Consider the following 25,966-nt stretch of genomic DNA (forward strand, 5'->3'; position numbering starts at 1 on the left):
GAAAGAAGGGAGGGAGGGAAGAAGGAAGGAAGGAAGGAAGGAAGGAAGGAAGGAAGGAAGGAAGGAAGGAAGGAAGGAAGGAAGGAAGGAAGGAAGGGAGGGAGGGAGGAAGGAAGGGAGAGAGGAAGGGAGGAAGGAAACCACTAGGCAAAATAAACTGGCATGCCTGTCTGTCTAGCTAGCTAGCTAGCTATCTACCTATGTATCTATCTATCTGACAGCACTTGCATTTTTCTGCAACTACAGCCCACCACCCCTCTGCTGAGAAGAGGGAAATGTCATCATTAGGCCTTGGCAATCAAGATTTCTCATGGGACTAAATTGAATCCAGATCGAAACTTGTATTTTTATGATTTATTTTTTGATCTCTGCAATTTCAAATTTTGACCTGCTCATTTTTTTCTTTTTTTTTTCCTTTTTCAGATTCAAACAAAACCAGGGTAACCAAAACAATTGTAGAAGAGGTTGTGAATGGCAAAGTTGTCTCATCTCAAGTCAGTAATGTTTCTGAGGTCAAGGTCAAATAAACAAGTTTGAGGTCAACAGTGCCTTTCCATGAAACAAACAGAAAGTCACAAATGAAGAAACCTTTTTGGACCAAGTCAGAATCCTGAAGAGCCGGAGGAACTTGCTTCAGTCCCCCAATGGATGAATGTCTCATCAAAGTTTCTGCTTCTTTTTCCTTTCTTATTAGAATGATCCTTGTCAAAATAGAAATGACAACTTATATCAACTTGTTTCTGTGCTTCAATAAACTTACTTTTTTGCAAGTTTATTAAACTCGTATTGGAGATGAATAAATGTTTGGAGGTGAAGAAACCAGACAGATCAGCACCTAGTCTGCATCTTGGCATGTTGGGAATGGAGAAAGGGAGTGGAGGGGTGCTGCTAAGAGATTAGGGAACTTGTCCAGAGTCACTCAAGCAGTATGTGTCAGAGGAAGGATTTGAACACAGTTCTTCCTGTCTCTGAAGGAATCTTCTGGGCACCTATCCATGTCTAGTCCTGGATAGTTTAGAGCTCATGGTCCTGAATTAAGTTATGGTCAGCTATGGTCAATCATGATTAGCATTTTTAGCATGGCATTTTCCCCTAAGATTGATATTAGAAGTTATCCCTCACAAGATCCTTATTTTACATAGAAGCAAGACAATTCTCTGTTTTCTCAAGATCACACAGAAGATGACCCATACACTTAAGATTACAGTTTCCAGTCCCTGAACCTCAAGTTAACTGCTTAACCTCCAGAGGCAGACAAGATAAATAGAGCCAGTCAGTCAGTCTTTATTGAGCTTCAGTGTCCAGGCTTCATGATAAATGCAGGACACTATGGCAGATAGAAAATAACTATGAGAGATGGTCCCTGCCCTCAGCTATGGGAGCAAACTAAACACAAAATAATTAGCAAATAATCCAAGAAACTATAAATTGGAATGCTTCAGTATGATGGTATCAGGTAAAAGTGTTACAGGCAATGGGGAGAGACTTGTTCCAGGGACACTTAGGAAACAGTTCTGACAGAGGTTTGATTTTACAGGCTCAAGTCAATCAACAAGCATTTATTAAGTGCCTGCTATGTACTCAGCTCTGTACTAGGAACTGAGGAAAGAAGGAAGGAAGGAAGGAAGGAAGGAAGGAAGGAAGGAAGGAAGGAAGGATCTCTGACCTTAAGGAGCTTACATTCTACCAGAGGAAAATAATATGAAATACAGTCAGATGGTTAAAAATGAAATCAGGTTAAGAATGACCTTAAAAAGGGCGGCTAGGTGGCACAGTGAACACAGCACCGGCCCTGGAGTGAAGAGGAGCTGAGTTCAAATCCTTCCTCAGATACTTAACACTAGCCGTGGGACCTTGGGCAAGTCACTTAACCCCAATTGCCCTGCCCTCCCCTCTCCAAAAAGCAAATAATAATAATAATGACCTTAAAGTCAGACAGATAAGAAGATAAGAGAAAATACACCTCTCTCCCTTTGCAGAGATGGAGGACTTATGAGTGTGGAACAAGGCATATATACTGTCAGACTCAATTGGTGTTGGTTAGGTTTGTTGAACTGTTCTCTCTTCTCTATTTTTTAAATTCTTTCTTACAAGGCATAGCCTTCTGTGGAAGGATCATGGGAAGAAGGATGTGCTAATAAATGTTTAATAATTGGCTCTCTGAAAAAAAATGTTCACGTGACAAACTTTTAAGCTTAATCTGAGTTGTTAATATTTTCTTCACCACTTTCTTAAATCTAGACAATTAACAAAACAAATAATCAAGCACTGATTTGTAGCATTTGCCACCATCCAAGGGCTCAAACTGAACATGTTAACAATCAGTTCTCTGGAGCAAGTAAGAGTTGGTTCCAGCATACTTATTGGAGGAAAAGGAGATAGACAGAGGTACAGGTATAGGTATAGGTATAAGTGTAGATAGGGGCCACTAGGTGGCTTAGAGGATAATGTGCCAGGTTTGGCGTCAGGAAGACTCATCTTCCTGAGTTCAAATCTAACCTCAAATACTAACTAGCTGTATGACCCTGGGCAAGTCACTTTCCCCTATTTGCCCCCAGTTTCCTCATCTGCAAAATGAGCTGGAGAAGAAAATAACAAACCATTCCACTGCCAAGAAAACCCCAAAAGGGATCAGACACAACTGAAAGTGGCTAAACAACATCAACAATAAATAAGTGTAGATATAGATATACAGGTGTATATATGATATGAGAGTGATGTTAAAAAAAAAGATTTTAAGTAAAAAATGTTTGTCAGGCAAAGGAGCTTATTTCCTTCCTGGTTTTTCCCCTTTAATCTAACCCCAGCCAACCACTTCTTTCTCTTTGTCTGGATGCTGTCCTTGATTAAAAAAAAAAAATTATGAAACAGGAGAGACCTGATTCCATTTCATCTGTGTCCCCGTACCTCTTTTTACCTAACTGGAAACATCAAAATAACATGATACTCAGACACTCAGGAGACAAGGGTTCTCTCTACCCCCCCCCATCAAAATCTACTTACTCATGTGATCATGGAAAAAATGATAAATAGTGATAAGTTTCCATTCCAACAAGTATTTAAAAGAAACCAAAAATCTTAAGTTACAGAACAGACTTTCTAACAGTGAAATTTCAGACATCAGCAAACAAGTTAGGGGGAAAGGAAAGAGAAAGCCAGGTTTGGGAAGAGAGGGAGAAAAAGGGACTTGTTGGTGCCCCTCAGATCATGCCACATGAAGCTGCCAAATGTTGAGGCTGTTGCCAGTTATTATACCCATTCACGAATGAGCAGCACTCAGGGAAAGCAATGTTTTGATGGAAAGCCTTTGAGTTCTTTTATCTCTGCCAGTTTTGGGTATACTGACAAGCCTAGCCTTCAGCAACTCTTTCTGGTCTCAAAAGTCTGAGACAGACATGAAATCTCCAATAATAGTCCCCTTGACCCACCAAAAGCTACATAGCAACTGGGTTCTTAGCTGGAGTATTCATGCTCTGTTCAAGTATAGATGGGTGACAGGTCCTCTTTCATCAAGGATAGCCCCACTCTTCTCAGGGCTGGAGTCCTCTGAGCCTGACTACCTTAAATTCTTACTCATTTTTCCTCTAGGAGGCAAAACTTAAATTTGAACCCAAGCCTTCAGACTCCAAATTTGGTGCTCATCCCACAACAACCATAAATCATGTTCTGATAGAAGAATTAGCCTTGGGAAAAACAATACAGATGCAGAACCACTCTCCTGGAAACAATTATGTCTGTAATTGGTCTATGCCATGGAGATTCAACATCAAAGACAGATTTAAGATTCTAAGTCACACAAATGAATTATGTAAAGGGTTGGCACATTCAAGTGGAAAATCAAGTATAGTTTACAAGAGGCTCAAACTATGGTTACAAAGCAACCAGAAAATTGGGATTTCCTTTATTATCTTCTCTCAAAACATAACAACAGACCTCCTACCACATTCTGGCTAACCACAATAAGATAATAACTAAAGCATAAAACCACCTTTCAAGGTAAAGAGCACCCAGTTAAGATTCATCAGCTAGTAAGTGTGTCAAGTGTCTGAGGCCGAATTTGAACTCAGGTCCTCCTGACTCCGGGGCCAGTGCTCTACTCACTAAGCCACCTAGTGGCATTCAAGGTATTTTTTAAATGGGGGGAAATAGAGTCAGAAAGTCAACAATGACCATCATAATCTTTAGGATTATGAGCATGCTGCTGGATTGGGAGTCAAGAAAAGCAGAGTTCAAATTCCACCTCGGAAGCTTAATTTGCTATGTGACACTGGGCAAACCACTTAATAGAACTAGAGAGAGACAGACAGACAGACAGACACATATAGGAGGAGGCTAGGTGGCTCAGTGAATACAGCACTGGCCCTGGAGTCAGGAGGACTTGAGTTCAGCCTCAGACACTTAACACTCACTAGCAGTGTGACCTTGGACAAGTCACTTAACCTCAATTGCCCTCCACATACAGAGAGAGACTTGGCTCCAGCTAAAACATTAGTTCTCAGCATGATGGGTCCTAATGATAGCCATGTGATTGAGTTGAGGATATGGCTTTCTACTAGTTAACATGGCAGGGCAACCTTTAGTGGGAGTCCCTTCAAAAAGGACTAGTCCTCAGAGCTTGGTATACAGAAGGCACAGGATTGCACCAAATGTAAAAGAATTATGGCTCACCCTTGGCAAAAACACAAATGTGTCACACTCTCTACGAGTCACTGAAACCTGTCTCTTGCCCTGTATGCCTCCTCTGAACATAGAATGATAGACAGATAGACATATGGAGATAGGTAAATAGGTAGATAGATAGGGGGATGGAGGGAGGAGAGGAAGAGGGAGAGGCAGAGGGAAAGAGAGAGAGGAAGAGGGAGGTGGGGGAGAGAGAGAGACAAATAGAGAGACACAGATAAATAGCCATAGATACATAAAGAAAGAAATTAAAGGAAAAAATAAAAGAAAGAGATAGAGTGACAGAGAGACAGACACAAAGACATATAGAAAGAGATAGGTCATAGACACAAAAATAGACACATAGAGAGACAGACACATAGAAAGAGGTAGACAATTAGAGACACATAGAGATAGATGACAGAGAGATAGGCAGACAAGTGGAGAGAGAAATAGACATATAGCAATAGATAGATAGATTATTTATTGAGTGATTACTATGTGCCAAGCACTATGCTGGGGATATAAATACAAGAAGAAGAAAAAAGACAGTCAAGTTCCCTAAACTATAACTTGGGGATAATAGCATCCCTCCCAGGGCTGCTTTGAGAATCACATGAGAAAATGCATTAAAAAGCTTTGTAAATCTTTAAGTGCTTTATAAAAGTGGGACATTAATATATGACCAAATCTCCCCTTTTCTCATTAAATGACCTCCTTCCCCTGAACTTCCCTCAATCCCTTCAGTTACTACTAGTCACTACTTATATGACTTTGGATAAATCACTTCTCTCTGGGTCTGTATCCTTTTCTGTAAAATGAAGGGGAATGGTCTAGAAGGGAGAGTCTGCCTGCTCAGCCATCCCTGGCCATATCATGAATCATCAACTGACACCATCACTACCACCTTTTGGCTGCTTGAAACACAGCCAGAATTCAGAAGCTATGAGCTCAGTCCTCCTGACTTGGCTCCAGCCAAAACATTAGGACTCAGCATGATGGGTCCCAATGCTAGCCATGTGACTGAGTTAAAGAGAAGGCTTTCTATTAGTTAATATGGCAGGCACTCGAGTCAAAAATCAGAGTTTGTTCAAAAAGACAACTGGTTCTCAGAAACTGGTATACAGAAGGCACAGGATTACAATAAATGTAAAAGAATTATGGCTCACCCTTGGCAAAAACACAAATATGTCACACTCTCTATAGGTCACTGAAACCTGTCTCTGATGCTGTATGCCTGCTATGAAACTAAGATCGTCTAGGATATGTGTCTCCTTGCTTCTTCTGCTGACTACTACTGCAAACTGCCTGGTTTCCCCTGACAAATATACAAATGGATAAATTCCCTCCTGTAACTGGGATATTTTAATACATATATCCCATGACTTCAACTTAATTCTTAATGACACATAAAGTAAGGCTTTATTTTTCTCTTCTTATTCAGTATGTTTTTTTTTAATTAATAAGCATTTATCTTTCTTTCCCACTCCCTCTCCCAAGTGAATACAAAGAAAAGGAGAAAGAAAACCCTCATATCAAGAACATAATCAAATAAAGCAAATTCCCAAATTGGCCATGTCTGAAAATGTATGCCTCATTCTGCATCCTGAACCCAGAGGAGGTGCACAGCATGCTTCGTCTCTGGAATTGCAGTTTGTCACTGCATTGATCTCTGCGTAGTACTGAATAATCGACACTTTCAAACTGTGCTGCTGGAGAAGACTTTTGAGAGTCCCTTGGACAGTAAGGAGATCAAGTTAGTCAATATTTTAAGAAATTAATCCAGGTTATTTACTGGAAGATCAAATACTGAAGATGAAGCTTAAATACTTTGGCCACATAAGAAGACAGGACTCGGAAAAGACCCCAATGTTGGGAAAGATTGAAGGCAAAAGGAAAAGGCCAAGGAGGAGGATGAGATGGATAGATAGTGTCAAAGAAACAATTAACATAAACTTAGACTTCGAGAAATACTGGAAAAGAAAAGGGCCTGGTGATTTCAGAGGGTCAGGAAGGAGCATAATCAACTGGGGAAATCAGAAAGGCTTCATATATGAAGTACTTCATTTGAGCCTTGAAGGGAATTAGGGATTCCAGGAAGCAGAGGAGGGAGAGTGTTTCAGAGCCAGTCTGTGCAGAGACGCAGAAGTAGGAGATGAAAAAGGCCACCTGGAAAAATAGAGAAAATTATTAAAAGTTATGTGAATTCTATTTTAAAAATTCATGTTTTTCACTCAAGAGAAACTTACTGGAGCTAGTAATATGCAAAGTATTACTCCCTAGAATTACTAAAACTTCAAAAACAGCTTTTTCATTTGCACACACACACACAAAAAAAATTTGTAACAGTTTTACTATCACAGATGGAACTCCAAATTATTTCAAGCTTTTTATTAGTTTATCCTAATAATTTCAATTTTTAAAGCTCTGGTAATTTTTGCTCAATGGAGGCTTTCATTTTGTAGGGTTTGGGATGAGGCTATTCTCTTTTCCCACTAGATGGCTACACCTTCCATTCATCAGAGTTTCCATGTAGGTCCAAAGACATCAGAGCTTATGACCAATATCATAATCACTGAATCTTGGGGTTAAAAGCAGTTTTCAAGATCATTTAATCTAATCTCCCACCCAAGGCAGGAATATTCCCTACAACATTTAGTTTCTACCTGGCAACTACTACTGACTAGGATTTTCATACCTTAGGCAGAATCCCATTCCACCTAGAGCTAGCTGTAACTGTTTTTGTCTCCCTTATACTGGGTAACAATTGGCCTCCCTGTAGCTACCACCCACTGGTCGTAGCTACAGGGAGCTACATCTACAACTACCATTGAAATGTTGCAACTAGCTATACTACCTTAATATTGTGAAACCCTGCTGCAACTTGCAATCAGTCCAGTAATGTAAGGGCCTGATCTCCTATACAACTACACAAAATACCAGGATGGCCCTATCTAATATTATAATTGATTCTTCCAAATCATGACTTTATATAAAAGTAGGAGTGTGGTGGGGTGATAGCTAATGCCATAGAAACAGTATTATAAATGCATTCCTTTGGTGGAGGAAGATTATCAGGCACCGAGGCAGAAAGCCCAGGGCTGAATATAGAGGGAAAGAGCTATGACTACAAGTCGGAGATTGGGACTTTACCCCAGAGCTAGAAATTTCAAGAGTCTTGACATTACTTGCAGCCCTTCAGCAGTAGCAAACCACTGATATTACCACCCAATTAGTAGAATAATCAGTTAAAATAGGAAGCTATCAATGTCCTACCTCCCTCTCCCAGCTTTTGAGCCCTACTTGAAATAATGAGAGATTATAGCAATCTCTCCACCAATAGTTTGGGCATATTTTAAATTACTTGCCCAAGCAAGACCTTATAGTCGATAGTTATGATTCTGTATGCAAGGCAGCTAGATGTTTCAGTAGACAGAGCACTGGACCTGGAGGCAGAAAGACCCAAGTTCAAGTCTGGCCTCAGACACTTCCTAGCTGTGTAACCCTGAGCAAGTCACTTAACCTCTCTTTGTCTTAATCCACTGGAGAAGGAAATGACAACCTACTCCAGGCTCTTTGCTGAGAAAACCCCCTACAGGATCAGGAAGAGTCGAACACAACTGAACAACAATGAGATCCAGAGCTAGGATTCCCCTGACACTCTGGCTCCAGGTAGCTGAGTGGAGAAGATAGGGGTGATCCTAGGCATGGCAGAGCTCTGGGAAGGATATTGAGCTGAACTGAGCTGAGCATGCTACAGGCATTGGGGTAGCTCTTCAGGGATTAAGAACTGAATAGGTGGGATCTCAACAGAGAGCTATAGGAGATCAGGCCCTTACATTACTGGACTGATTGCAAGTTGCAGCAGGGTTTCACAATATTAAAGTAGTATAGCTAGTTGCAACATTTCAATGGTGTCTTATAAGGGGTATAAAAGTATTTCATGGTATATCATACCCTCTCCCACATATGGACCCTTCAATACTTAAAGAAGAAGATTACAATCTCCAGACAGCAGTGGCACAATGACATTGACATTAGCTATTTAATTTTTTTCTTTCTCTAGTGGCGAGCAAGGAGGATACACTGAACCTCCTCCAGGTGGGAGGTCCTCTCTCAACTGCAGTCACCATGAAGCTGTTGCTGAGAGTAATAGCAGTAGCAACAGAGACAGCAGCCTCCTGCTACCTCCTTACTCAGACCCATGAACCTGGACCTCTGTTTTGTGCCTCTTTGCATTTGTATTTTTCTGCTCTTAGGTGAAGGAGTAGGTTTGAGCTTAGGGGTTATAAATGTTGGGAGAAAGAGATACCAGAGAGAAGCCCAGAAGACTGAGTCTGTGCCAGACTTTGTGGATAATCTAGCCCAGTGAGGAGTAAAATCCCAGCCCAGCCCCACACAGAAATAGGTCAATTCAGTCAAAGGGAGACATAGGCTTTGTCAAATTGGAAAGTGAATTTCGGCAGTAGAAATTTCAGCTTTCTGTCTGAGCCCACTCTCCCCAAGAAACAAGGTGGTCAAGGAGGGAGGGTGCCCCAGTTCAGGGGAAAGTTTGTGCTTCTGTTTTTGCTATTTTATTGTCATCGTTCAGTAATTCTGTCATGTCCAATTCTTTGTGACCCCATTTGGGGTTTTTCTTGGCAAAAATACTGGAGTAGTTTGCCATTTCCTTTTCTAGCTCATTTTACAGATGAGGGAAACAAGGTGAAATGATTTGCCCAGGGTCACATAGCTAGTTAAGTGTCTGAGGCCATATCTGAACTCAGGAAGATGAGTCTTCATGACTCCAGGCCTGGCACTCTATCCATTGTGCCACCCAGCTGCCCCTGGTTTTGCTGTCTTCTCAGCAAACATCAACCACCTTGTAAAGCTGTAGCATGTGCAGTGGTCACACCGCAGTAAAACTATCTCAGCAGATTGAGGTTGAGGGTAACTGACAGGTCTCAAACCTGTGAGCCTGTTGATGAGTTAGGGAAATGTCAAGCCCCAGCATTTGAAGACTAACCCCTATAAAAAGGGCAGATAAGAATAATTCATTCCAATGGCCATGAAGATGATTGAAATAGGCACTGTGGAGCACTTAAGAGTCAGATATTGAAGACACCTGGGTCACTCACTACATCCTGGGCCATCACCAGTCTTTCTGATTCTTGTCCTGCCACTGGACTTCAATAACTCAGGAAGAGTGAAGCTGACACCTTTGCACAAATCTGCCTTGCTTAATTCCAATCCACGCACAAGTTAAGACATCACCCCATGATGTCACTAGTCCTCTTCAAAAACTAAGGACCAACAGCAACAATAACTTTGTAAAAGCTAAAAACAAAGTCAATAGATACTTAGGTTAGAATGTTTAATTAAACAATTTTTTTTTCATTTTACCTATGAAAAAGAATAACTAAAACAAACAAATTTGAATAGAAGGTACACTAAAGTATATGAAAGGAAGTCCATAAAGAATTAACACAGACTGAGTCGCACAAAATTTAATTACCTATAAATGATTTTTTGCTAACACCACCAGAAAAAGAAGCTGACCTCAGTGCCAACTTGTTGATTTATTGCAAAGGTCTTGATATCAGACATCATGGAAATAACTTAAATTTGCGGCAAGGCAATAAAGACCAGATTTTTTATCCATTTTGCTGTCCCCAGAATTCTGAGGTCAAGGTTGTTTTGTTTTTGCTTTTGTTTTTTAACTACAGTATTTAAATCCAGTAAGAAGACAATCTTCCATGTAGGTTGACCTGCCTCCAAACCTGGTAGGACAACAACCTTATGTGGAGATTGACTGATAAGAAGCAGTTTAACTTTAAAGTAACCTAAATGAGTTATTTTGCCTAATATACGTGCAACCCAAATATTTTTCAAAGCAAAGACCTAAAATTTTATCAGTTAAGAGAGGTCATAGAGAATTGTGAGACATTATGAGGTAAAATTACATGGCTTGGAAAAAATAATTAATTAACAGATAAATAAATTTTTAGATTTAAACAGATAAAATAAAAGAATTCATTCATGGATATGTGCCTAAAGATTAATATGACTAATCAATTAATAAACATTCATTTAGCTCTTGCAATGTGCCAGGAACTGTGCGAAAAGCTGGGCATACAAAAAGAGGCAAAAGATAGTTCCTGCCCTCAAAGAGCTTACAATCTAATGGAGGAGACAACATGGAAACAAATATATACAAAGCAAGCTATATGGGATAAATAGGAAATACTTAATGGAGAGAAGGCATAGAATTGAGTGGATGGAGAAGGCTTCCAGTAAAAGAAGGAACTTTAGTTGGGACTTAAAGGAAGCCAAGGAGGTCAGTAGGTGCAAAGGAGGAGGGAGAGCATTCCAGGCATGAGGGATAGCCAGAGAAAATGCCCAGAGCTGAGAAATGCCCAGGATCACAAAACTAAAATAAGTATCAGAGGCAAGATCTGGATCAAGATATTTTTAACTCCAAGTCATTGACCTATCCATTATGCCTCAATTTTCCTACTTTTTTTAGGGCTGGGATATCTAGAACTATGATTACATCAGTCATCAATAAACATTTATTAAGTGCCTACTATGTGCCGGGCACTGAAAACTCCTTGTATGATGAGCAACTCATTTATAAATAATAGTCTCAACAGAGTTGTCACACACACAAGACAGTTTAAGTGACCTGCCAATGGTCACACAGATAGTATGTGTCACAGGGAGGATTAGAATGCAAGTCTTCCTGACTCCAAGCCCAGGATTCTCTCCATTTTATTACAATTTCCCTAAGAAACCATCAGTAAATAATCTTTTTTTTAATGTAATGCAGGCTTCTGGGAAAATTTCACAATCCTGATCTCATCTTCTTACATACATTTAAAGAACTTCAACAGTAATCAGAGATATGCTAAAATCCATAACACTCAGTTACCATGTTATGTGTTTTTAAATCCTCATATCATCAAAAGACATGGGAGCCCTCAGATGCCACACAGGATGAGGATTTGCCCCCATGCTATTACCTCACTTTGTAATCTCTGAACCATCCTGAAAAAGACTATCAGGTCATTCCAGGTAGGGGAAAAAATGACCCATCTACCATGTCATTCCAAAGAAAAATAAATGATTATCAGTCAGCCACAAATATGGAGAAAATGTGCGTGGGGGCCTGAAATATGATAGAAGAAAATAAATTCTTAGCTAGGCTGAAATCACATCAAGATATAAGCTTCATTCCTCTAAGGGTGAGATAATCAACACCCAGAGGCATCTTCAGTACCTTTAAACAAATACAGAGGAAAGTTTAACAAATAATTAATGAAAATAATTAAGGATTGCAGATGTCATTAAAAAACAAAAAAGCCTTTGAGTGATCAGTATCAGGCATGAAACACCCACTTTATCCTCTATAAAAGGGCTATTAATTGATATCTCTCTGAACACTGCTGGAGGTACTTACTTTGGGAGGGTTGAAGTGGGAACATCATGCTATACTCTATCCAAAAGTCAAGTCTTTGGCAGTTCAGTTCTGGCCAAGGGAGAGGGGGAACAACAGGGAAAAAGCATGGTCTGGGTGGTTCCTCAGGTGGAGGCTTCAGTGGGACCTTTGGTGGATACAGTTTTGGTGGGAGGGAAAATGGGCTTCTCTCTAGCAATGAAAAGGGAACCATGCAAAACCTGAATGACCGCCTGGCAATCTACCTAGACAAGGTCCGAGCTCTAGAGGAGGCAAATACTGAACTAGAACATAAAATCAAAGAATGGTATAAGAAATTTGGGCCTGGCAGTGCCAGCCATGGAGAAAATCGGGACTATTCTGAATATTACCAGGTAATTGAAGAACTCAAACAAAAGGTAAGAAATGTCATTATTGCTAAGAATTGCAGTTAAACTAAAAGCAACCAGACTAATTTCCTAGAACATCTTGTAACTATGTCCATCTTGGCCAAAGAAAATGAAATAATAATGAATAATTTGAATAATAGAATACATATTGAAAAATAACAGTGAATATTTATTTTTTAACTTTCTTGTTCTTATATCATTCATGTTGAGTGGAAATAAATAGAATTATTTCCAAGATTCCAAAGTTTGATTCACTAGTAATAAATTGCTATCACTTGTCATCATTGCCCAAAAATTGTATTATCTTATGAAGAAATGTAAAATAATTGTTGGATGAATGTTGTTATTGAGGAACTAGATACTTTGCACCTTATCTTGAAAAGCATTGAAGTGGGTGGCCTCTCATCTCATCAAGGTTCTATCACAGCACAGGGATATTTAGCATACATTTCATTATGTTCTTTTATGTCCAGATCTTGGATTCAACCCTTAGCAATGCTGACATCATGCTCCAGGTTGACAATGTGAAATTAGAGGCTGATGACTTCAGATTAAAGTAAGAGGCAAAGTGTTGGGTGGGAGGGAAAGGAAACCTAATATTAATACAAGTTTCACTAATAATAACAAACTATATAGTGTTTTGGGCAGCTGGGTGGCTCAGTGGCTAGAGTGCTGAGCATAGAGTCAGAAAGACCTGACCTCAAATCCTGCTTTAGACAGTTCAAATTTGTTTTTAGTTCAATTTTTACCTCAGACACTTACTAGCTGTGTGACCCTGGGCAAGTCCCTTAACCCTATTTGGCTCAGTTTCTTCATCTGTAAACCAAACTGGAGAAGGAAATGGCAAACCACTCTAGTATCTTTACCAAAAAATCCCAAATGGGATCATGGAGAGTTGGACACAACTAAAACAACTGACCAACAACAACATATAGTGTTTTAGTCCCCAAAGAACTTGCCTCCAAAAGCACCCTCTCATGAAGACAAGCACAAATATTATCATCTTCATAAAGAACAGAGACAATATACCTGAGCTGATTTAGAGGTAGGGGAGCCAGAGCGGAATCCTGGCTCTGCCACTTACTATCTGTGTGGCCGTGGGCAAGTCACTTCTCTCTGGACCTCAATTTCCTTATCAGTAAAAAGAGGAGGTTGGACTAAATTACTTTTAAGGTCCCCTTCCTGCTCTAGCACAGGACAGTTGAAAGAACATCTAGATGCTCTGAAAAATCTAAGAGCACCTAGAGTCAGAAGTCAGTGTTGAGCTGTTCATTTCATTCTCCATTCATTTGGGGAGAAGTTCTTTGGGGACTAAAGCACTATATGTTGTTGTTGGTTTCATTGTTCTTGGTCATAGTTTCAATCATGTCCAACTCTTCATGACTCCATTTGGGGTTTTCTTGGCAGAGATACTGAAGTGGTTTGTCATTTCCTTCTCCAGATCATTTTACAGATGAGGAAACTGAGACAAATAGGGTCAAATTTGAACTCAAGTCCTCATGACTCCAGGTCCAGTACTTTAGCACTTATGTGGTCGTGAGAAAGTCAATTAACTTGCATGGGCCATAGTTTCTTCATCTATAAAATGAGGGTGTTGAACTAGATACGTTCTGAGAGTCTTTCCAATTCTTGATCTACATGCCTGTAATCCACTTTGCTGAAGCTTGGAGAGATGATGTAATTTGCCTGCCATCATGCAGCTAGGAAGCAATTGAACCCGTCTTCTGATTCCAGATACAAGTCTTCAGATCCAATTTCTCCCTTCTGCTACTTCCACTATAATAGATATTTATAAAAAGAAAAAAAGTGTATAAATAGTGTCTATTTCTCTAATGACCCTACAATTATAACACTGCCTTAGCCCTTATGGAACAAGTATAATCCTATTCCCCACGGGCACTGTGGATCATTATAGCAGTGCCTCAGACCTAATGGAATAGGTGAAATCTTGGGAAATGACCACTATTACATCTTATTTTACATAAATACACTAGGAAATCACATTGCTCACAGGAATCCTGCCTAAGAGCTAGCATTTATATAGCATATTAAGATTTGCAAGATGCAGCCACTATGCATTCTCAGAGAGGACACTAGCAAAGTATCAGTTCTGCCAGGTTCTATTAAATACTGGTGTAGCAATGGACTGTTTATCACTGAAGGAGCATCCTAGCTTCATAAACACACTGGCACTACAATGAGGAGTTTTGGACCACTGCAACTCTGAAAGTGTCTACTAAGTAATAGAGGAGTTAAAATCTACCCATCTTCAATCATATTATCATTTAATCCAATTCAACCTGATAAAAAGTTATTAAGTACCTATTGAGTGCAAGGCACTGAAAAAAAAAAATAATAATCCCTTGCCCTCTTGTTATTCAGTCGTTTTAGTTGTGCCCAAGTCTTTGTAACCCCATTTGGGGCTGTCTTGGCAAAGATTCTGGAGCGGTTTGCCACTATCATCTCCAGCTTATTTTATAGATGAGGAAAATAAGGAAAACAGGGTGACTTACTAAGGTCACACAGCTGGTAAGTGTCTGAGGTCGGATTTCCTGACTCCAGACTCACTGTTCTATATTCACTATGCCACCTAGCTGCTCCTCCCCTCCCCACCCACCTCATCCCCCCTCTCAAGGAGCATATATTCTACTAAATAGCTGAAGTACTGAAATAGGGAAGCCTTTTTAGTAGGAAGATGATCTGACACCATGGAGAGAGCCCTGGACTTAGATTCTGAGGACCTAGGTTCAGAATTGAGTTCTACCACTTACTAGCTGTGTGGCCTTGGGGAAGTCATCTAAATTCTCTGGGCTTCAGTCTTATTGTAAAATGAGGGGGTTGGATTATATACCTTCTAAATCTAAGACCTTGAGAGTCCCTTCACAAAATATTTGAAGGATTAATTTCTAAGAAGAACTATTTCTGTTAATATAGTCTACAAATTATGCCTGCCTTTGTTATCTCCAGTTTATCCTGTATAGAGCTTATTTTTACATAATTACATAATTAATAGAATGAGTTGAATCCCCCCACTAGACTGTAAGTTTCTTCAGGGTAGGAACTGTCTTTTGCCTTTCTTTGTTTCCCCAGCTCTTAACACAGTATCTCACACATGACAGGAACCTAATAAATATTTATTGACTGATCGATTCCAAAAAATTGTCAATATTTTTTTCAAGGTATGAGACTGAACTGGCCCTCCGCCAGAGCGTGGAATCTGACATCAATGGTCTCCGCAGAGTCTTGGATGACCTAACTTTGACCAAGACAGACCTAGAGATGCAGACTGAAACCCTGTCGGAGGAAGTAGCTTATCTCAAAAAGAACCACGCAGAGGTATGCATGTATCGAGACACCAAAATAAACATCACCTTTCAAATATTTTGCTTTGTTTATGATAGCAATCTGATAAGGTAAAGAAACGGTACTGTGGCTGACGTGAATTCTGTGGCAGGTTACTACAGCTCACTCATTGTTCTTTATCCAGGAAATGAAAGGTCTGCAAAAGGCCTCAAATTCTGACGTGAACGTGGAAATGAACGCTGCCCCTGGGACTGATCTGACCAAACTTCTGAATGACATGAGAGCTCAGTATGAAGACTTGGCCAAACAGAATCGCAAAGATGTTGAGACTTGGTTCAATAACAAGGTAAATCGAAGTATGCTCGAAGTCATTAAGCCCAGTCTTGTCACATCTGACAGCACTCAACCTGCTTCATGATGGCATCGTTTCAGAGCGAATTGCTACAGCAGCAGATCTCCTTTGCCTCTGATGAATCCAATTCTGCCAAGACAGAGATAGCAGAGCTGAAACGAACTTCACAGACCCTGGAGATTGAGCTGCAGTCGGCCTTGGCCCTGGTAGGTAAAACACGGAAATTAAAAGCAGCCAGTTGATACTATAGCTAGAACACTGCTGTACCCAGTGGCAGAAAGTCCTGAGTTCAAATCTATCCTCAGACACTTAACTAGTGACCTCTGTTGCCCTCGGGTTCTTCAAATGAAAAATGAGGATCATAACCACCTCCCAGGGTTGGTGTGAGGATCAAATGAGACAATATTTGTAAGATTCCTGGCACAATAAATGTTAGCTATTTTTATTTCTCCACCTACAAATTGTGTTCAGCACAGATAATCCATCAGTCAATCGAGAAACATTTGTGTGCCACTAAGCTAAGCAGTAGAGCTACCTAGACAAAAATTAAATAGTCCCAGATTCCAAACTATCGGGGGAATTGCACACACACAGTAAAGTATATATATAAAAGATACACCAAGTAAATACCAGCTTATCTCAGAAAGGAGATATTGGCATGGTTTCACATCAGAAACAAGGAGGTTAATTATTATTACTAACTGGAGGTTCATGAACTTTTTTAAAAATATATAACTTTCAATAGAATTTGTTTCCTTCCTATATTTTTTTTATTTTATGCATTTAAAAGTGTAGTTCTAAGAAAAGGTCCTTAGGTTGTCAAAGGAGTTCATTTCACCAACAAGGTCAAGAACGCTTCCTTTAATAGGCTAGCTCAGAAATGCAAGTTTTATACTTTATTACTGCATTCATTACCTCACAGGAGAATATTTCCAGTGAATTTTTTTTCCTTTGGGGGGTGAGGTTTGGTTTTTTTGGGGGGGGAGGGTCCAATCTTGAGAAATCATCACTTCAGGCAAGTTCTGATGGGAAAACTGCCTCCATCAATGCATCTCTGGCACTCGTTTGTAATGTCTGTAACATTACACATGTAGTTAACATGTAATCAGTTGCCTGATGCCGAGAGACTGAGAAGCCATGTCAATCATTAAATCAGTCAGTCAGCTAACAAGTATTTATTCAGTGCCTATTCTGTATGCCAGGCCCTGTGCTAAGCCCTGGGGATACAAAGAAAGGCCAAAGACAAGTTCCAGTCCTCAAGGACCTGGCCATGTAATGGGAGAGACAACATGCAAATAACTAAGCACTTAGATCTAGAAGGTATCCTAAAAACCTTAAAACTACAGTTTTAAGTTCTTAAGGCTAAAAAGGTATCCAAGATTTAAGACTGGACTAAGACTTTGGGGACAGACACCCTATAAAAAGAGTAGACAAAAGGGAATTACAGAAGAGAAAGCACTAGCAGCTGGAGGAACCCCAAAGGTCCTCTTGTAAAAGGAAATACATTCTAGCCCAGGGCTAAAGGCAGAGTCAGCAGATTAGAGTGTGGTGTGGGAGGCTGGTGCTGCCCATCAAAGAATAAGTAAAGAGGAAAGAACCTAAGAATACAGGAAAAGCAGGAAGGGACAGGTAGTAAAGGGCTTTAAATGCCTTGCTAACGTTTGTATAGCACTTATATGCCAGGCACTGTGCTAAGTGATTTACAGGTATTACCTCATATGGTCTTCACAACAACCTGGAAGGCAGGTGGTATTATTACCCCCATTTTACAGATGAGGAAGCTGAAGGCACAGAGAGGTTAGTTGACTTACCCAGGGTCATGTAGCTAGTTAACAACTGAGGCTAAGTTTGAACGCAAGTCTTCCTGACTCCAGGCCCAGCCCTCTCTCCACTATGTCATCTAACTGAACCATCTTCCTGAGTTCAAATCGAGCCTCAGATACTTACTATCTGTGTGACCCTGGGCAAGTCACTTAACCCTGTTTGCCTCATTTTCCTCAGAGACAAATTGAACTAGAGAAGGAAATGGCGAACCATTCCAATATCTTTGCCAAGAAAATCCCATATTTGGTCATGGAGAGTCAGATTTGACTGAAAATGACTCAACAACAAAAGGTTCATTGCCCCTATTTAGTAGTTATTCAGTAGATGGATTGGGAATGAATTAATGAAATGCCACAAATGTGCAAAATGAGACCTGTGTTAAGGAAACACTGGACATTATTCATAATTAATTCACCACTATTATCTCTGGGGAGGTTGTAAGGATGCACTCTTACTTGAAGGAGAATTGATCCACATGGATTGTTTTTGTGTATTTAGTGGGCATTAAAAATGCATGCATAATTTTAACTTCTATAGCCATTTTTTAAAATCAGTTTCTCTTTTTAGTCTCATAAGCTTGCAATTACTATCAGAATGACAATTATTAGCATTTGTTAAGCATCCACTCACATGCCTCAGGTGCCAGACAGCATCTAAGAATTACATTAAAATTGTCTTTCTTCTCTCAAAGACACAACACATGTTAAATCATACATATAGCTCGTGCTGCATAGGGAGAGAAACAAATATCACTGAAAACCTCTTAAGGTTATAAAGAATAAACGGGAAAATACCAGAATGTCCCAGTGAATTAAAACTAACATGTACTTATCACGTAAAAGAGGTAAAAGAGAGAACAAGAATTTATTAAGCCTCTGCTATGTACCAGACACTGTGCTAATTTTTTTTATATTATCTCCTTTGATCTCAATGTAAATTCTATTACTATCCCCATTTTACAGTTGAGGCAGACAAAGGCTAAGTGACTTACCCAAGGTCACCCAGCTAGTGAGTATCTAAGGCTAGATTTGAACTCCAGGTCATCCTAACTCCAGGCCCAGCTATCTATCTTCTAAACTACCCAGCTGGCTCTTGGCAGGGGATTTCTTAACATTCATTATTTTGTTCCTAATATCCTAAAGAGGGAGAGCAGGAATTTTTCTGTGCTTTTTGGGAGCCTGTGTCTTTCACCAGAGGTAAATGGACTCAGAAAGACAGAGGCCCTCAGGGTGCCTTTTGAGGTGACTAACCCTTTCTCAAAGCACTCAACAAAGATTAAACACAGTGGGCTCATTGGATCATAGGTTTAGAGCTTAGAAGAGTGTTTAGAGGTTTCTGGGCCAACTCTTATTTTACAGATGAGGAAACTAAGGTCCATAGAGGTTAAGTGACTTGCTCAAGGTCACATGGCTAGTAAGTATATGAGGCAGGATATGAACCCAGGTCCTCTGTCTCTAAATATTTAGCTCTTTCCATTGTACCATGCTGAAGTAGAATCCCAAAAGTTCCCCAACCTACAAATGTCTTGTCCACCTGAAAGATGATTATCCTACTTACTCAGGAAAGATGGTAAACAGAACAGATAATAGATTGCCAAAGTGCCTTCATAATTATTTTAAAAGTGAAAATAAAGCACTTTGATGTTTATTTTGCAGCACAGTGTTTTCCTTTTGTTATATAATTGGTTTCCTTCTATCAGAAAAAATCCCTCGAAGGCAGCTTGTCAGAGACAGAAGCTGGGTACAGCACCCTGCTTTCACAAACCCAAAACCAAATCAGTTCGCTGGAGGCCCAGCTCATTCAGATACGGGATGAAGCTGAGAGCCAGAGCATGGAGTACAAGCAACTCCTCGACATCAAGACTCGCCTGGAGAATGAAATTGAGACCTATCGCCGCCTACTCGACGAAGAGGGAGGGTAAGTGGAGAGGTAGATGTATCAGGAAATAGACATTCCCCTTCCTGGATGCTCTTCCTTCCCATCTCACTCAAATCAGACTGAGGCTGTCTCCACAATGGGGGGTGCAAATTGCCATGATGCCAAACTACACCAAAGAATTCCCAAGAGCATCATGGCACCCTTGCTCTACCTTCTTCCCTCATACCCCAAACCTACAGGCAAATGTCTGATTGCCCACTGGGGGCAAACTAAACCATTCAAGTCAAGAAGCATTTGTCAAAAGCCTACTGTATACCACAGACTGTGCTAAGCCCTGTAGATATAGAAAAGGGGTGAATAAAAATAAGCAATAGACTAATGCTTCGGTGTCCAACTTGGATTTTCAAACATGAAAATGGAATGGGTTTTAGTATTCTTTAAGAATGAATTCCAGCAATTATAAAAAGTTATTCTTGTGTGTGTGTGTGTGTGTGTATGTGTGTGTTCTTTTCAGCCCTGGACTTGAAAACAGAACTAAGAAAGGTAAGTAACTTCTCTATGGATTTTTCCTCACAAAAATATTTTTTTTTGGTAGAGATGAAGATTTGTAATTAGACAATTACAATAATAGCTCATATTTACATAGGAAGTACTTGCTTCATAATAGCCCATTTAGCACAATGTCTAACACATAGTAAATGCTATATAAGTTCAAATCCAGTCTCAGGCACTTATTAGCTGTGTGACCCTAGACAAGTCACTTATATGTCTGCCTCGGTTTCCTCAACTACAAAATGGGGATAATCATAGCACCTGCATGAGTACTACAAGTATTAGAAATCTTTTATAAATGAGGCAACTGAGACTCAGAAAGGTTAAGTGAACTAAAAGGAAGCTTCTAGGAGTGTCTTGGGGTCTTCACCCACAGACCCATGTCCTAAGTGTTCTATATGCCCTGTACAGGTCCATCCCTGCTCCCAAAAGGCCTTAATCTTAAGATCTCCCCATACTCCCCAAAACAGTGTCTTGAAAAGTTGATTGGAAGATGTCTTTCTTGCTGTTTTGCCTGGAGTAAGTTTTGTGCTGCTTGTGCAGGGCACCAAAATTGCTAGTTATGGCTTTGTTAGCCATAAAAACCTATAACCAACACAATCATTTTTTAATGGATCATGTGTATGAAATGAATGAGCTTGATGATGAGATCACAAGATTTAGGTGATAGGATGGGAGGGGGGCAGAAATGGCACTAGAAACTTTTGTCCAGAACAAACATAAAGAAGTTTTATAAGCATTTGAAACTTTTGTCCAGAGCAAATATGAAAAGGTTCATTAAACTGGAAAGCACAATGGATAAGGAAGAGGAAAAACAAACATTTATTAAGTACCTACTATGTACCATGCACGGTGCTAGGTTCTTCAAAAATACTATCTTATCTTATCCTCACAACAATCCTGAAAAGTAGCTGCTATGATTATCCCCATTTTAGAGCTGAGAATGCTGAGGTATACAGAGGTTAAGCAATTTGTCCAGGGTCGCAAAGCCAGTTAAGTGTCTGAGGCCGTAACTGAACTTAGATCCGCATCATTACCATAAAAGCTAACATTCAGATAACGAAGGCACTGTGCTAGGCACTTTACAATTATTTTCTCATTTAATCCTCACAACAGCCCTGGGAGGTAGGTGCTATTATTATTATCCCCATCTGACAGATGAGGAAACTGAGGCCAACAGGGGCTAAATGACTTCCCCAGGGTCACCCAGTTAGTTTCTGAGGACGGATTTGAACTCAGGTCTTCCTGACTCCAGTCCTAGGGCTCTGTCCACTATACCACCTGGCTGCTAAGGAATCCTTGGCACTTCTTCCTACACTGGTTTTACCACCCTGTTTCTTGATCAGCACACCTCCTGAACTACACACTCATTTGTCTTTCATCTAACCCTGTCTTCTGTGAACAAAGGACAACTCTAGATTTTCTTGCTCTGCTATTTGCCCCTTGGGTTCATTCTCATTTTAATGAGTATGAGAATATCATTTTCCCACTACTGCTCTCTTCTTAGCCTGAGGAATTTCATGCCTTCCTTCCCAATCATAGGGAGTTTTTAAATGTTTTACATTCTCCAGATTACACCCCACCCCCATTCTTTTATCCCTTTATAAGCCACTCCCATCTATCTGGAATTCTATTAAATGGCTATTTGAATCCCCCCCATCCTGGCCATTGCTGACTCTAGCTCTCCTCTGTCGCTTGGCCCAATATTCCCTACTGTGTCCCCTCCCCTGGGACTGAAGATTCTCTCTCATTCCTGTTACTTTCCACACCCACCATCATTTCCCAGGCTAGTTTCTATACAAGTTGACCATGTGCTGTTCTCTCAGCCTTTGAAACCCCTCCCCCATTAGAAACTGGCTTCTGCTATTATATTAATTATTACATATCATATTAATATATTATTTTATATTTGGGGGAGTTGGGCCATCCACCTAGTGACTTTCTTGAAAATCACTTTTGCTGTCCCTGAATGTTTCCTACATATAAATAGCCTAGAAAAGGCTCTTGTATTGTGATGACAAGGCAATGGAAAGAAAGAGAATACGATGAAAATTTCAGGAGTTCATGAGAATCACAAGAACTAGTTAGAACTTCAACTCTGCCACTTGCTTTCTGTGTTGCCTTAAGCAAGTCACCTAACTGCTGTGCCCCAGTTTCCTCATCTGTAAAACAGTTGAACTAGATAAACTAGAGGACCACCCTAGATTTATGACTCTAGGATCCTTGAAGGCATAAATGACATGGAAACTTAGACATGAGACTTAGACATGGAAAAACATAGGTGAGGAGTCGAAGAAAATTCTGATATTTTGTCACTCCAATTTAGGCAATGTCAGTGACAATAATAGTCAAATTGGGAGGGAAAGCTGATTTGGAAGTGAAGAGAATGAAGTCAGTTTGGGACACATAGAATTTACATGACACTGTATTTAGAGGCAAAGGTTCTACGTTCAAATCCCAATTCTAGTACTTACTACCTACATGGCCTTGAACAAATCATTTATCTGCTCTGGGATTCAATTGGCCCCTCTGAAAAAAAATGAGGAGGTTGTACTAGATAATCTCGAAGATCTCTTATAAATTTAAATCCTGTGATCAAAATGGAAACACCCTGTAGAAAATGGAAACCTGAACCCACTAAATTTTTTCAGTCATATCTGACTCTTTGTTATTCCATTTAGGATTTTCTTGGCAAAGATACTGAAGTGGTTTGCCATTTCCTTTGCCAACTTATTCTTACAGATGAGGAAACTGAGGCAAATTGGGTTAAGTGACTTAACCAAGGTCACACAGCTATTTAGGCCCAGGGCTGTATTCACCACACCACCTAACTGCCCAAACACCTTTGTTGTGTGCTTTTTGTGTAATTTGGGTTTTGTTTTTATTGTTGTTGTTGTTTAAATCTTGCTAACATAGAATTTAGAGCTAGAAGTTAATTCATCCAAGGTCACATATGTAGTTAAGTGGCAGAACCCAGGATTTGAACTTTACCTCTAATCCAGGGCATTTTCTACCATGCCTCATCACTTCTCCAACATGGCATCTGCATCGACAATAGAACATAAAATTCCTTGTAGCTTTAGTAGTTGTTTTTTTTCTCATTAAATTCAACTTAGATGCTGACAAAATTCTTTCCAACTTGCATAATCTAAAATAATCATAATCTAAGATGATTGTCTGGTTTTAAAATTAGTTCCCATCCCAGCTGTTTGCTTTCCTTTAGCTGCTGTTCAGTCTTTTCAGTCATATCCGACTCTCTGTAACCCCATTTGGAGTTTTCTTGGCAAAGATACTGGAGCAGTTTGCCGTTTCCTTCTTTAGCTTATATTACAGATGAGGAAACTAAAGCACACTGGGTTAATGACTTACCCAAGGTCACATGACTAGGAAGTGTCTGAGGCTGGATTTGAACTCAGGGCTTCCTGACTCCAGGTCAGGTGTTCTACCCACTGCACCCCCTAGCTGCCTGGCAGTGAAAAGCAAGGGCTGGAGTTTGAGCATCTAGGTTCAAATCTTCACTTTTCCATCTGCGTGACCTTAGGAAAATCACTTAGCCTACTTGGATCTCAGTTTCTTTTTCTGTAAAATAAAGAGGTTCAACCAGATGATTTTTAAGGTCCCTCTCAAGCTCTAAATTTAGAGATTCACAATCTCCTCTCTTTTATCATTTTCCTTATTCCTGGTCTCTAGGCTATCAACAACAGACTTAAAACTAAGGACTTCCAGAGGGCAGCTCTCTCCGCCATTCTCTCCTCTCTTTGTCACCATATTAAGGGATGGACGTGGATGACAAGAGTCAGCAACTGCCAATATTCCACATATTAATTATAAATCAGCCTTATCTAATAATTAAAACAGGGATCTCTACTTGGAAACACTTTGTTGTCCTGATTTTAATTATTCTATGCATTTGAGATCAATAAAATGGTATTTATTTTAAAGTCAGTCTAGGGTTCTGGATTTTCTCCAACATAGACTAGATTTAACCATTATTACTGTAAGCTTGCTCTTCCTTACCCAGGATATCCTATCTCTCCCTTCCATACTTTTACACAGGTTAGCCCCAGGTATTCTCTCTTCATCTCCACCTCCTGGAATCCCTAGCTTCCTTCAAAGCCCTATTGACCTGCCAGGTCCTACCTGAGGTCTTTCTCGGTCCTTCCAGATATTACTGCTCCCTCCCAAAATTGCCTTTTTTAAAAAAGTCTATACTTTCATATATAGGATCATCGGATTATAGATTTAAAAGTAGAAGGGGCCTGTGAAACCATCTAATACAAAATATGATTTTACATATAAAGAAACTGAGTCCCAGGAAAGTGAAGGGATTTGGCCAAAGTCACACAGTAGCAGAGATAGCATATGATTTCATATCTTCTGACTCCAAATCCATTGATCTTTCTACCAATCATGTTGCCTCCAGCCACAGAATATAAATTCCTTGAAGGCAGGGAGTGCTTCATTTTTGCCAGCATCTGGTACATAATAAGCCTATAGAAACTTAATGAAGGCCTTTTGGAAAGATTAATTGATTTATTACTCAATAAAAACTAGTTATTTTAATGCCAGCACAAATAGCACATGACATACCCAGGAGAAGTGGCATGAAATACATCCTAAAAAGCATCATCATCACACAGGCTGAGAAATAGCCAGGGAACAGCTTACCTGGAGGGGGGTGGGTGACTTCTGGGGGAAGGAGTAAGGCAATTTGACAGATTATTATTTTTCTTGATTTTTTTCCTTGCTAACTAGGCACTAAGCTCAGTTATTTCTATGCCTTTAAAGAATTCCAAGTATTAAAATTGCCCTCTAAATCTATATGCCCTTGAATGAAGCTCTAATCTGCCCTAGTTTTATCTCTGGTATCTTTCTACAAAATCAGCAAAAATCAAAATTAATTGGATTTTTCTGCCTAAAAATTTAGTAAGTATAAAATATGTAGACTTTCCACCTAGCCTTGGACAGAGCCCTGTCTTTTGATATTTGGAATGTATCAGTGTGTTTGTATCACATAATCTCTAACTTTCGTTTAATTTCATTTGATTTACAGAACCTACAAAAACTTTTCTCTATAAAACTATTATTGAAGAACTGGTTGATGGAATTGTTGTCTCATCAAAAATAAAAGATGTTCATCAGAGATCAGCCTAACAGGTCATCAAAGGCACCCTTGATAATATAAGAGAAATAGAGCATGGAAGGCCTCATGCATAGAGATAGAATTACAGGTTTTTACAATCCTTGAAAGGCTTGGGGGAAAGAGGGAGCTTTTCAAATAATTCTACTTTTGCTCACAGAAGTAAAGTCATAAGTATATTTGGGGTGTCTTTTTTCAATAAAATTTTTTTTACACATAACATCATCTGAATTTAGGAGTTTTTAAAACTTTTTGTGGGCTTTCAATCCAACTTGCCAGGAATTTTTTAGGTACCTACTAATATACCAAGAACTGTGGAAGATACTGGGAATACAAATGACAAAATGTGACTCAGTCCTCAAGAAGACTACATTCTATTGTAGGGAGGCAGAGGCTGTAATTCTTGCTACTAAGCAGGATTTCTTGAGCTCCAG

At 39.7% G+C, this 25,966-nt stretch overlaps 2 protein-coding genes across 2 annotated transcripts in view; both read left to right on the forward strand.

Moving 5' to 3' along the window:
- Positions 1 to 772, forward strand: part of LOC138150739 (keratin, type I cytoskeletal 24-like) — a 7,710-nt gene extending 6,938 nt beyond the window's left edge. Inside the window, exon 8 of the mRNA XM_069074183.1 lies at positions 424 to 772. Coding sequence (XP_068930284.1) covers positions 424 to 527 — 104 coding nt within the window. The 3' untranslated portion in view covers positions 528 to 772. The remainder of the gene's footprint in view (positions 1 to 423) is intronic.
- Positions 773 to 12,025: 11,253 nt separating this feature from the next.
- On the forward strand, positions 12,026 to 25,709 carry LOC138150740 (keratin, type I cytoskeletal 24-like). The gene is made up of 8 exons (XM_069074184.1): positions 12,026 to 12,492; positions 12,957 to 13,039; positions 15,663 to 15,819; positions 15,971 to 16,132; positions 16,219 to 16,344; positions 19,662 to 19,879; positions 20,355 to 20,383; positions 25,446 to 25,709. The coding sequence occupies exons 1-8, from the start codon at positions 12,124 to 12,126 to the stop codon at positions 25,544 to 25,546; spliced, it is 1,245 nt and encodes a 414-aa protein (XP_068930285.1). The 5' UTR covers positions 12,026 to 12,123; the 3' UTR covers positions 25,547 to 25,709.
- Positions 25,710 to 25,966: the final 257 nt, after the last annotated feature.

The sequence above is a fragment of the Petaurus breviceps genome, unplaced genomic scaffold (genome assembly GCF_028583685.1).
Source record: "Petaurus breviceps papuanus isolate PSGF00001 unplaced genomic scaffold, PetGlider_PUasm1.0 90887, whole genome shotgun sequence".
In the NCBI taxonomy this organism is placed as follows: Eukaryota; Metazoa; Chordata; class Mammalia; order Diprotodontia; family Petauridae; genus Petaurus; species Petaurus breviceps.

Bases quoted from the DNA above. Each gene is read 5' to 3' on its own strand.
- LOC138150740 (XM_069074184.1), top strand. From the start codon at position 12,124: ATGCTATACTCTATCCAAAAGTCAAGTCTTTGGCAGTTCAGTTCTGGC. The intron at 12,493-12,956 runs GTAAGAAATGTC...TTTTATGTCCAG, and splicing joins TTGAAGAACTCAAACAAAAG to ATCTTGGATTCAACCCTTAG. The intron at 13,040-15,662 runs GTAAGAGGCAAA...ATTTTTTTCAAG, and splicing joins GCTGATGACTTCAGATTAAA to GTATGAGACTGAACTGGCCC.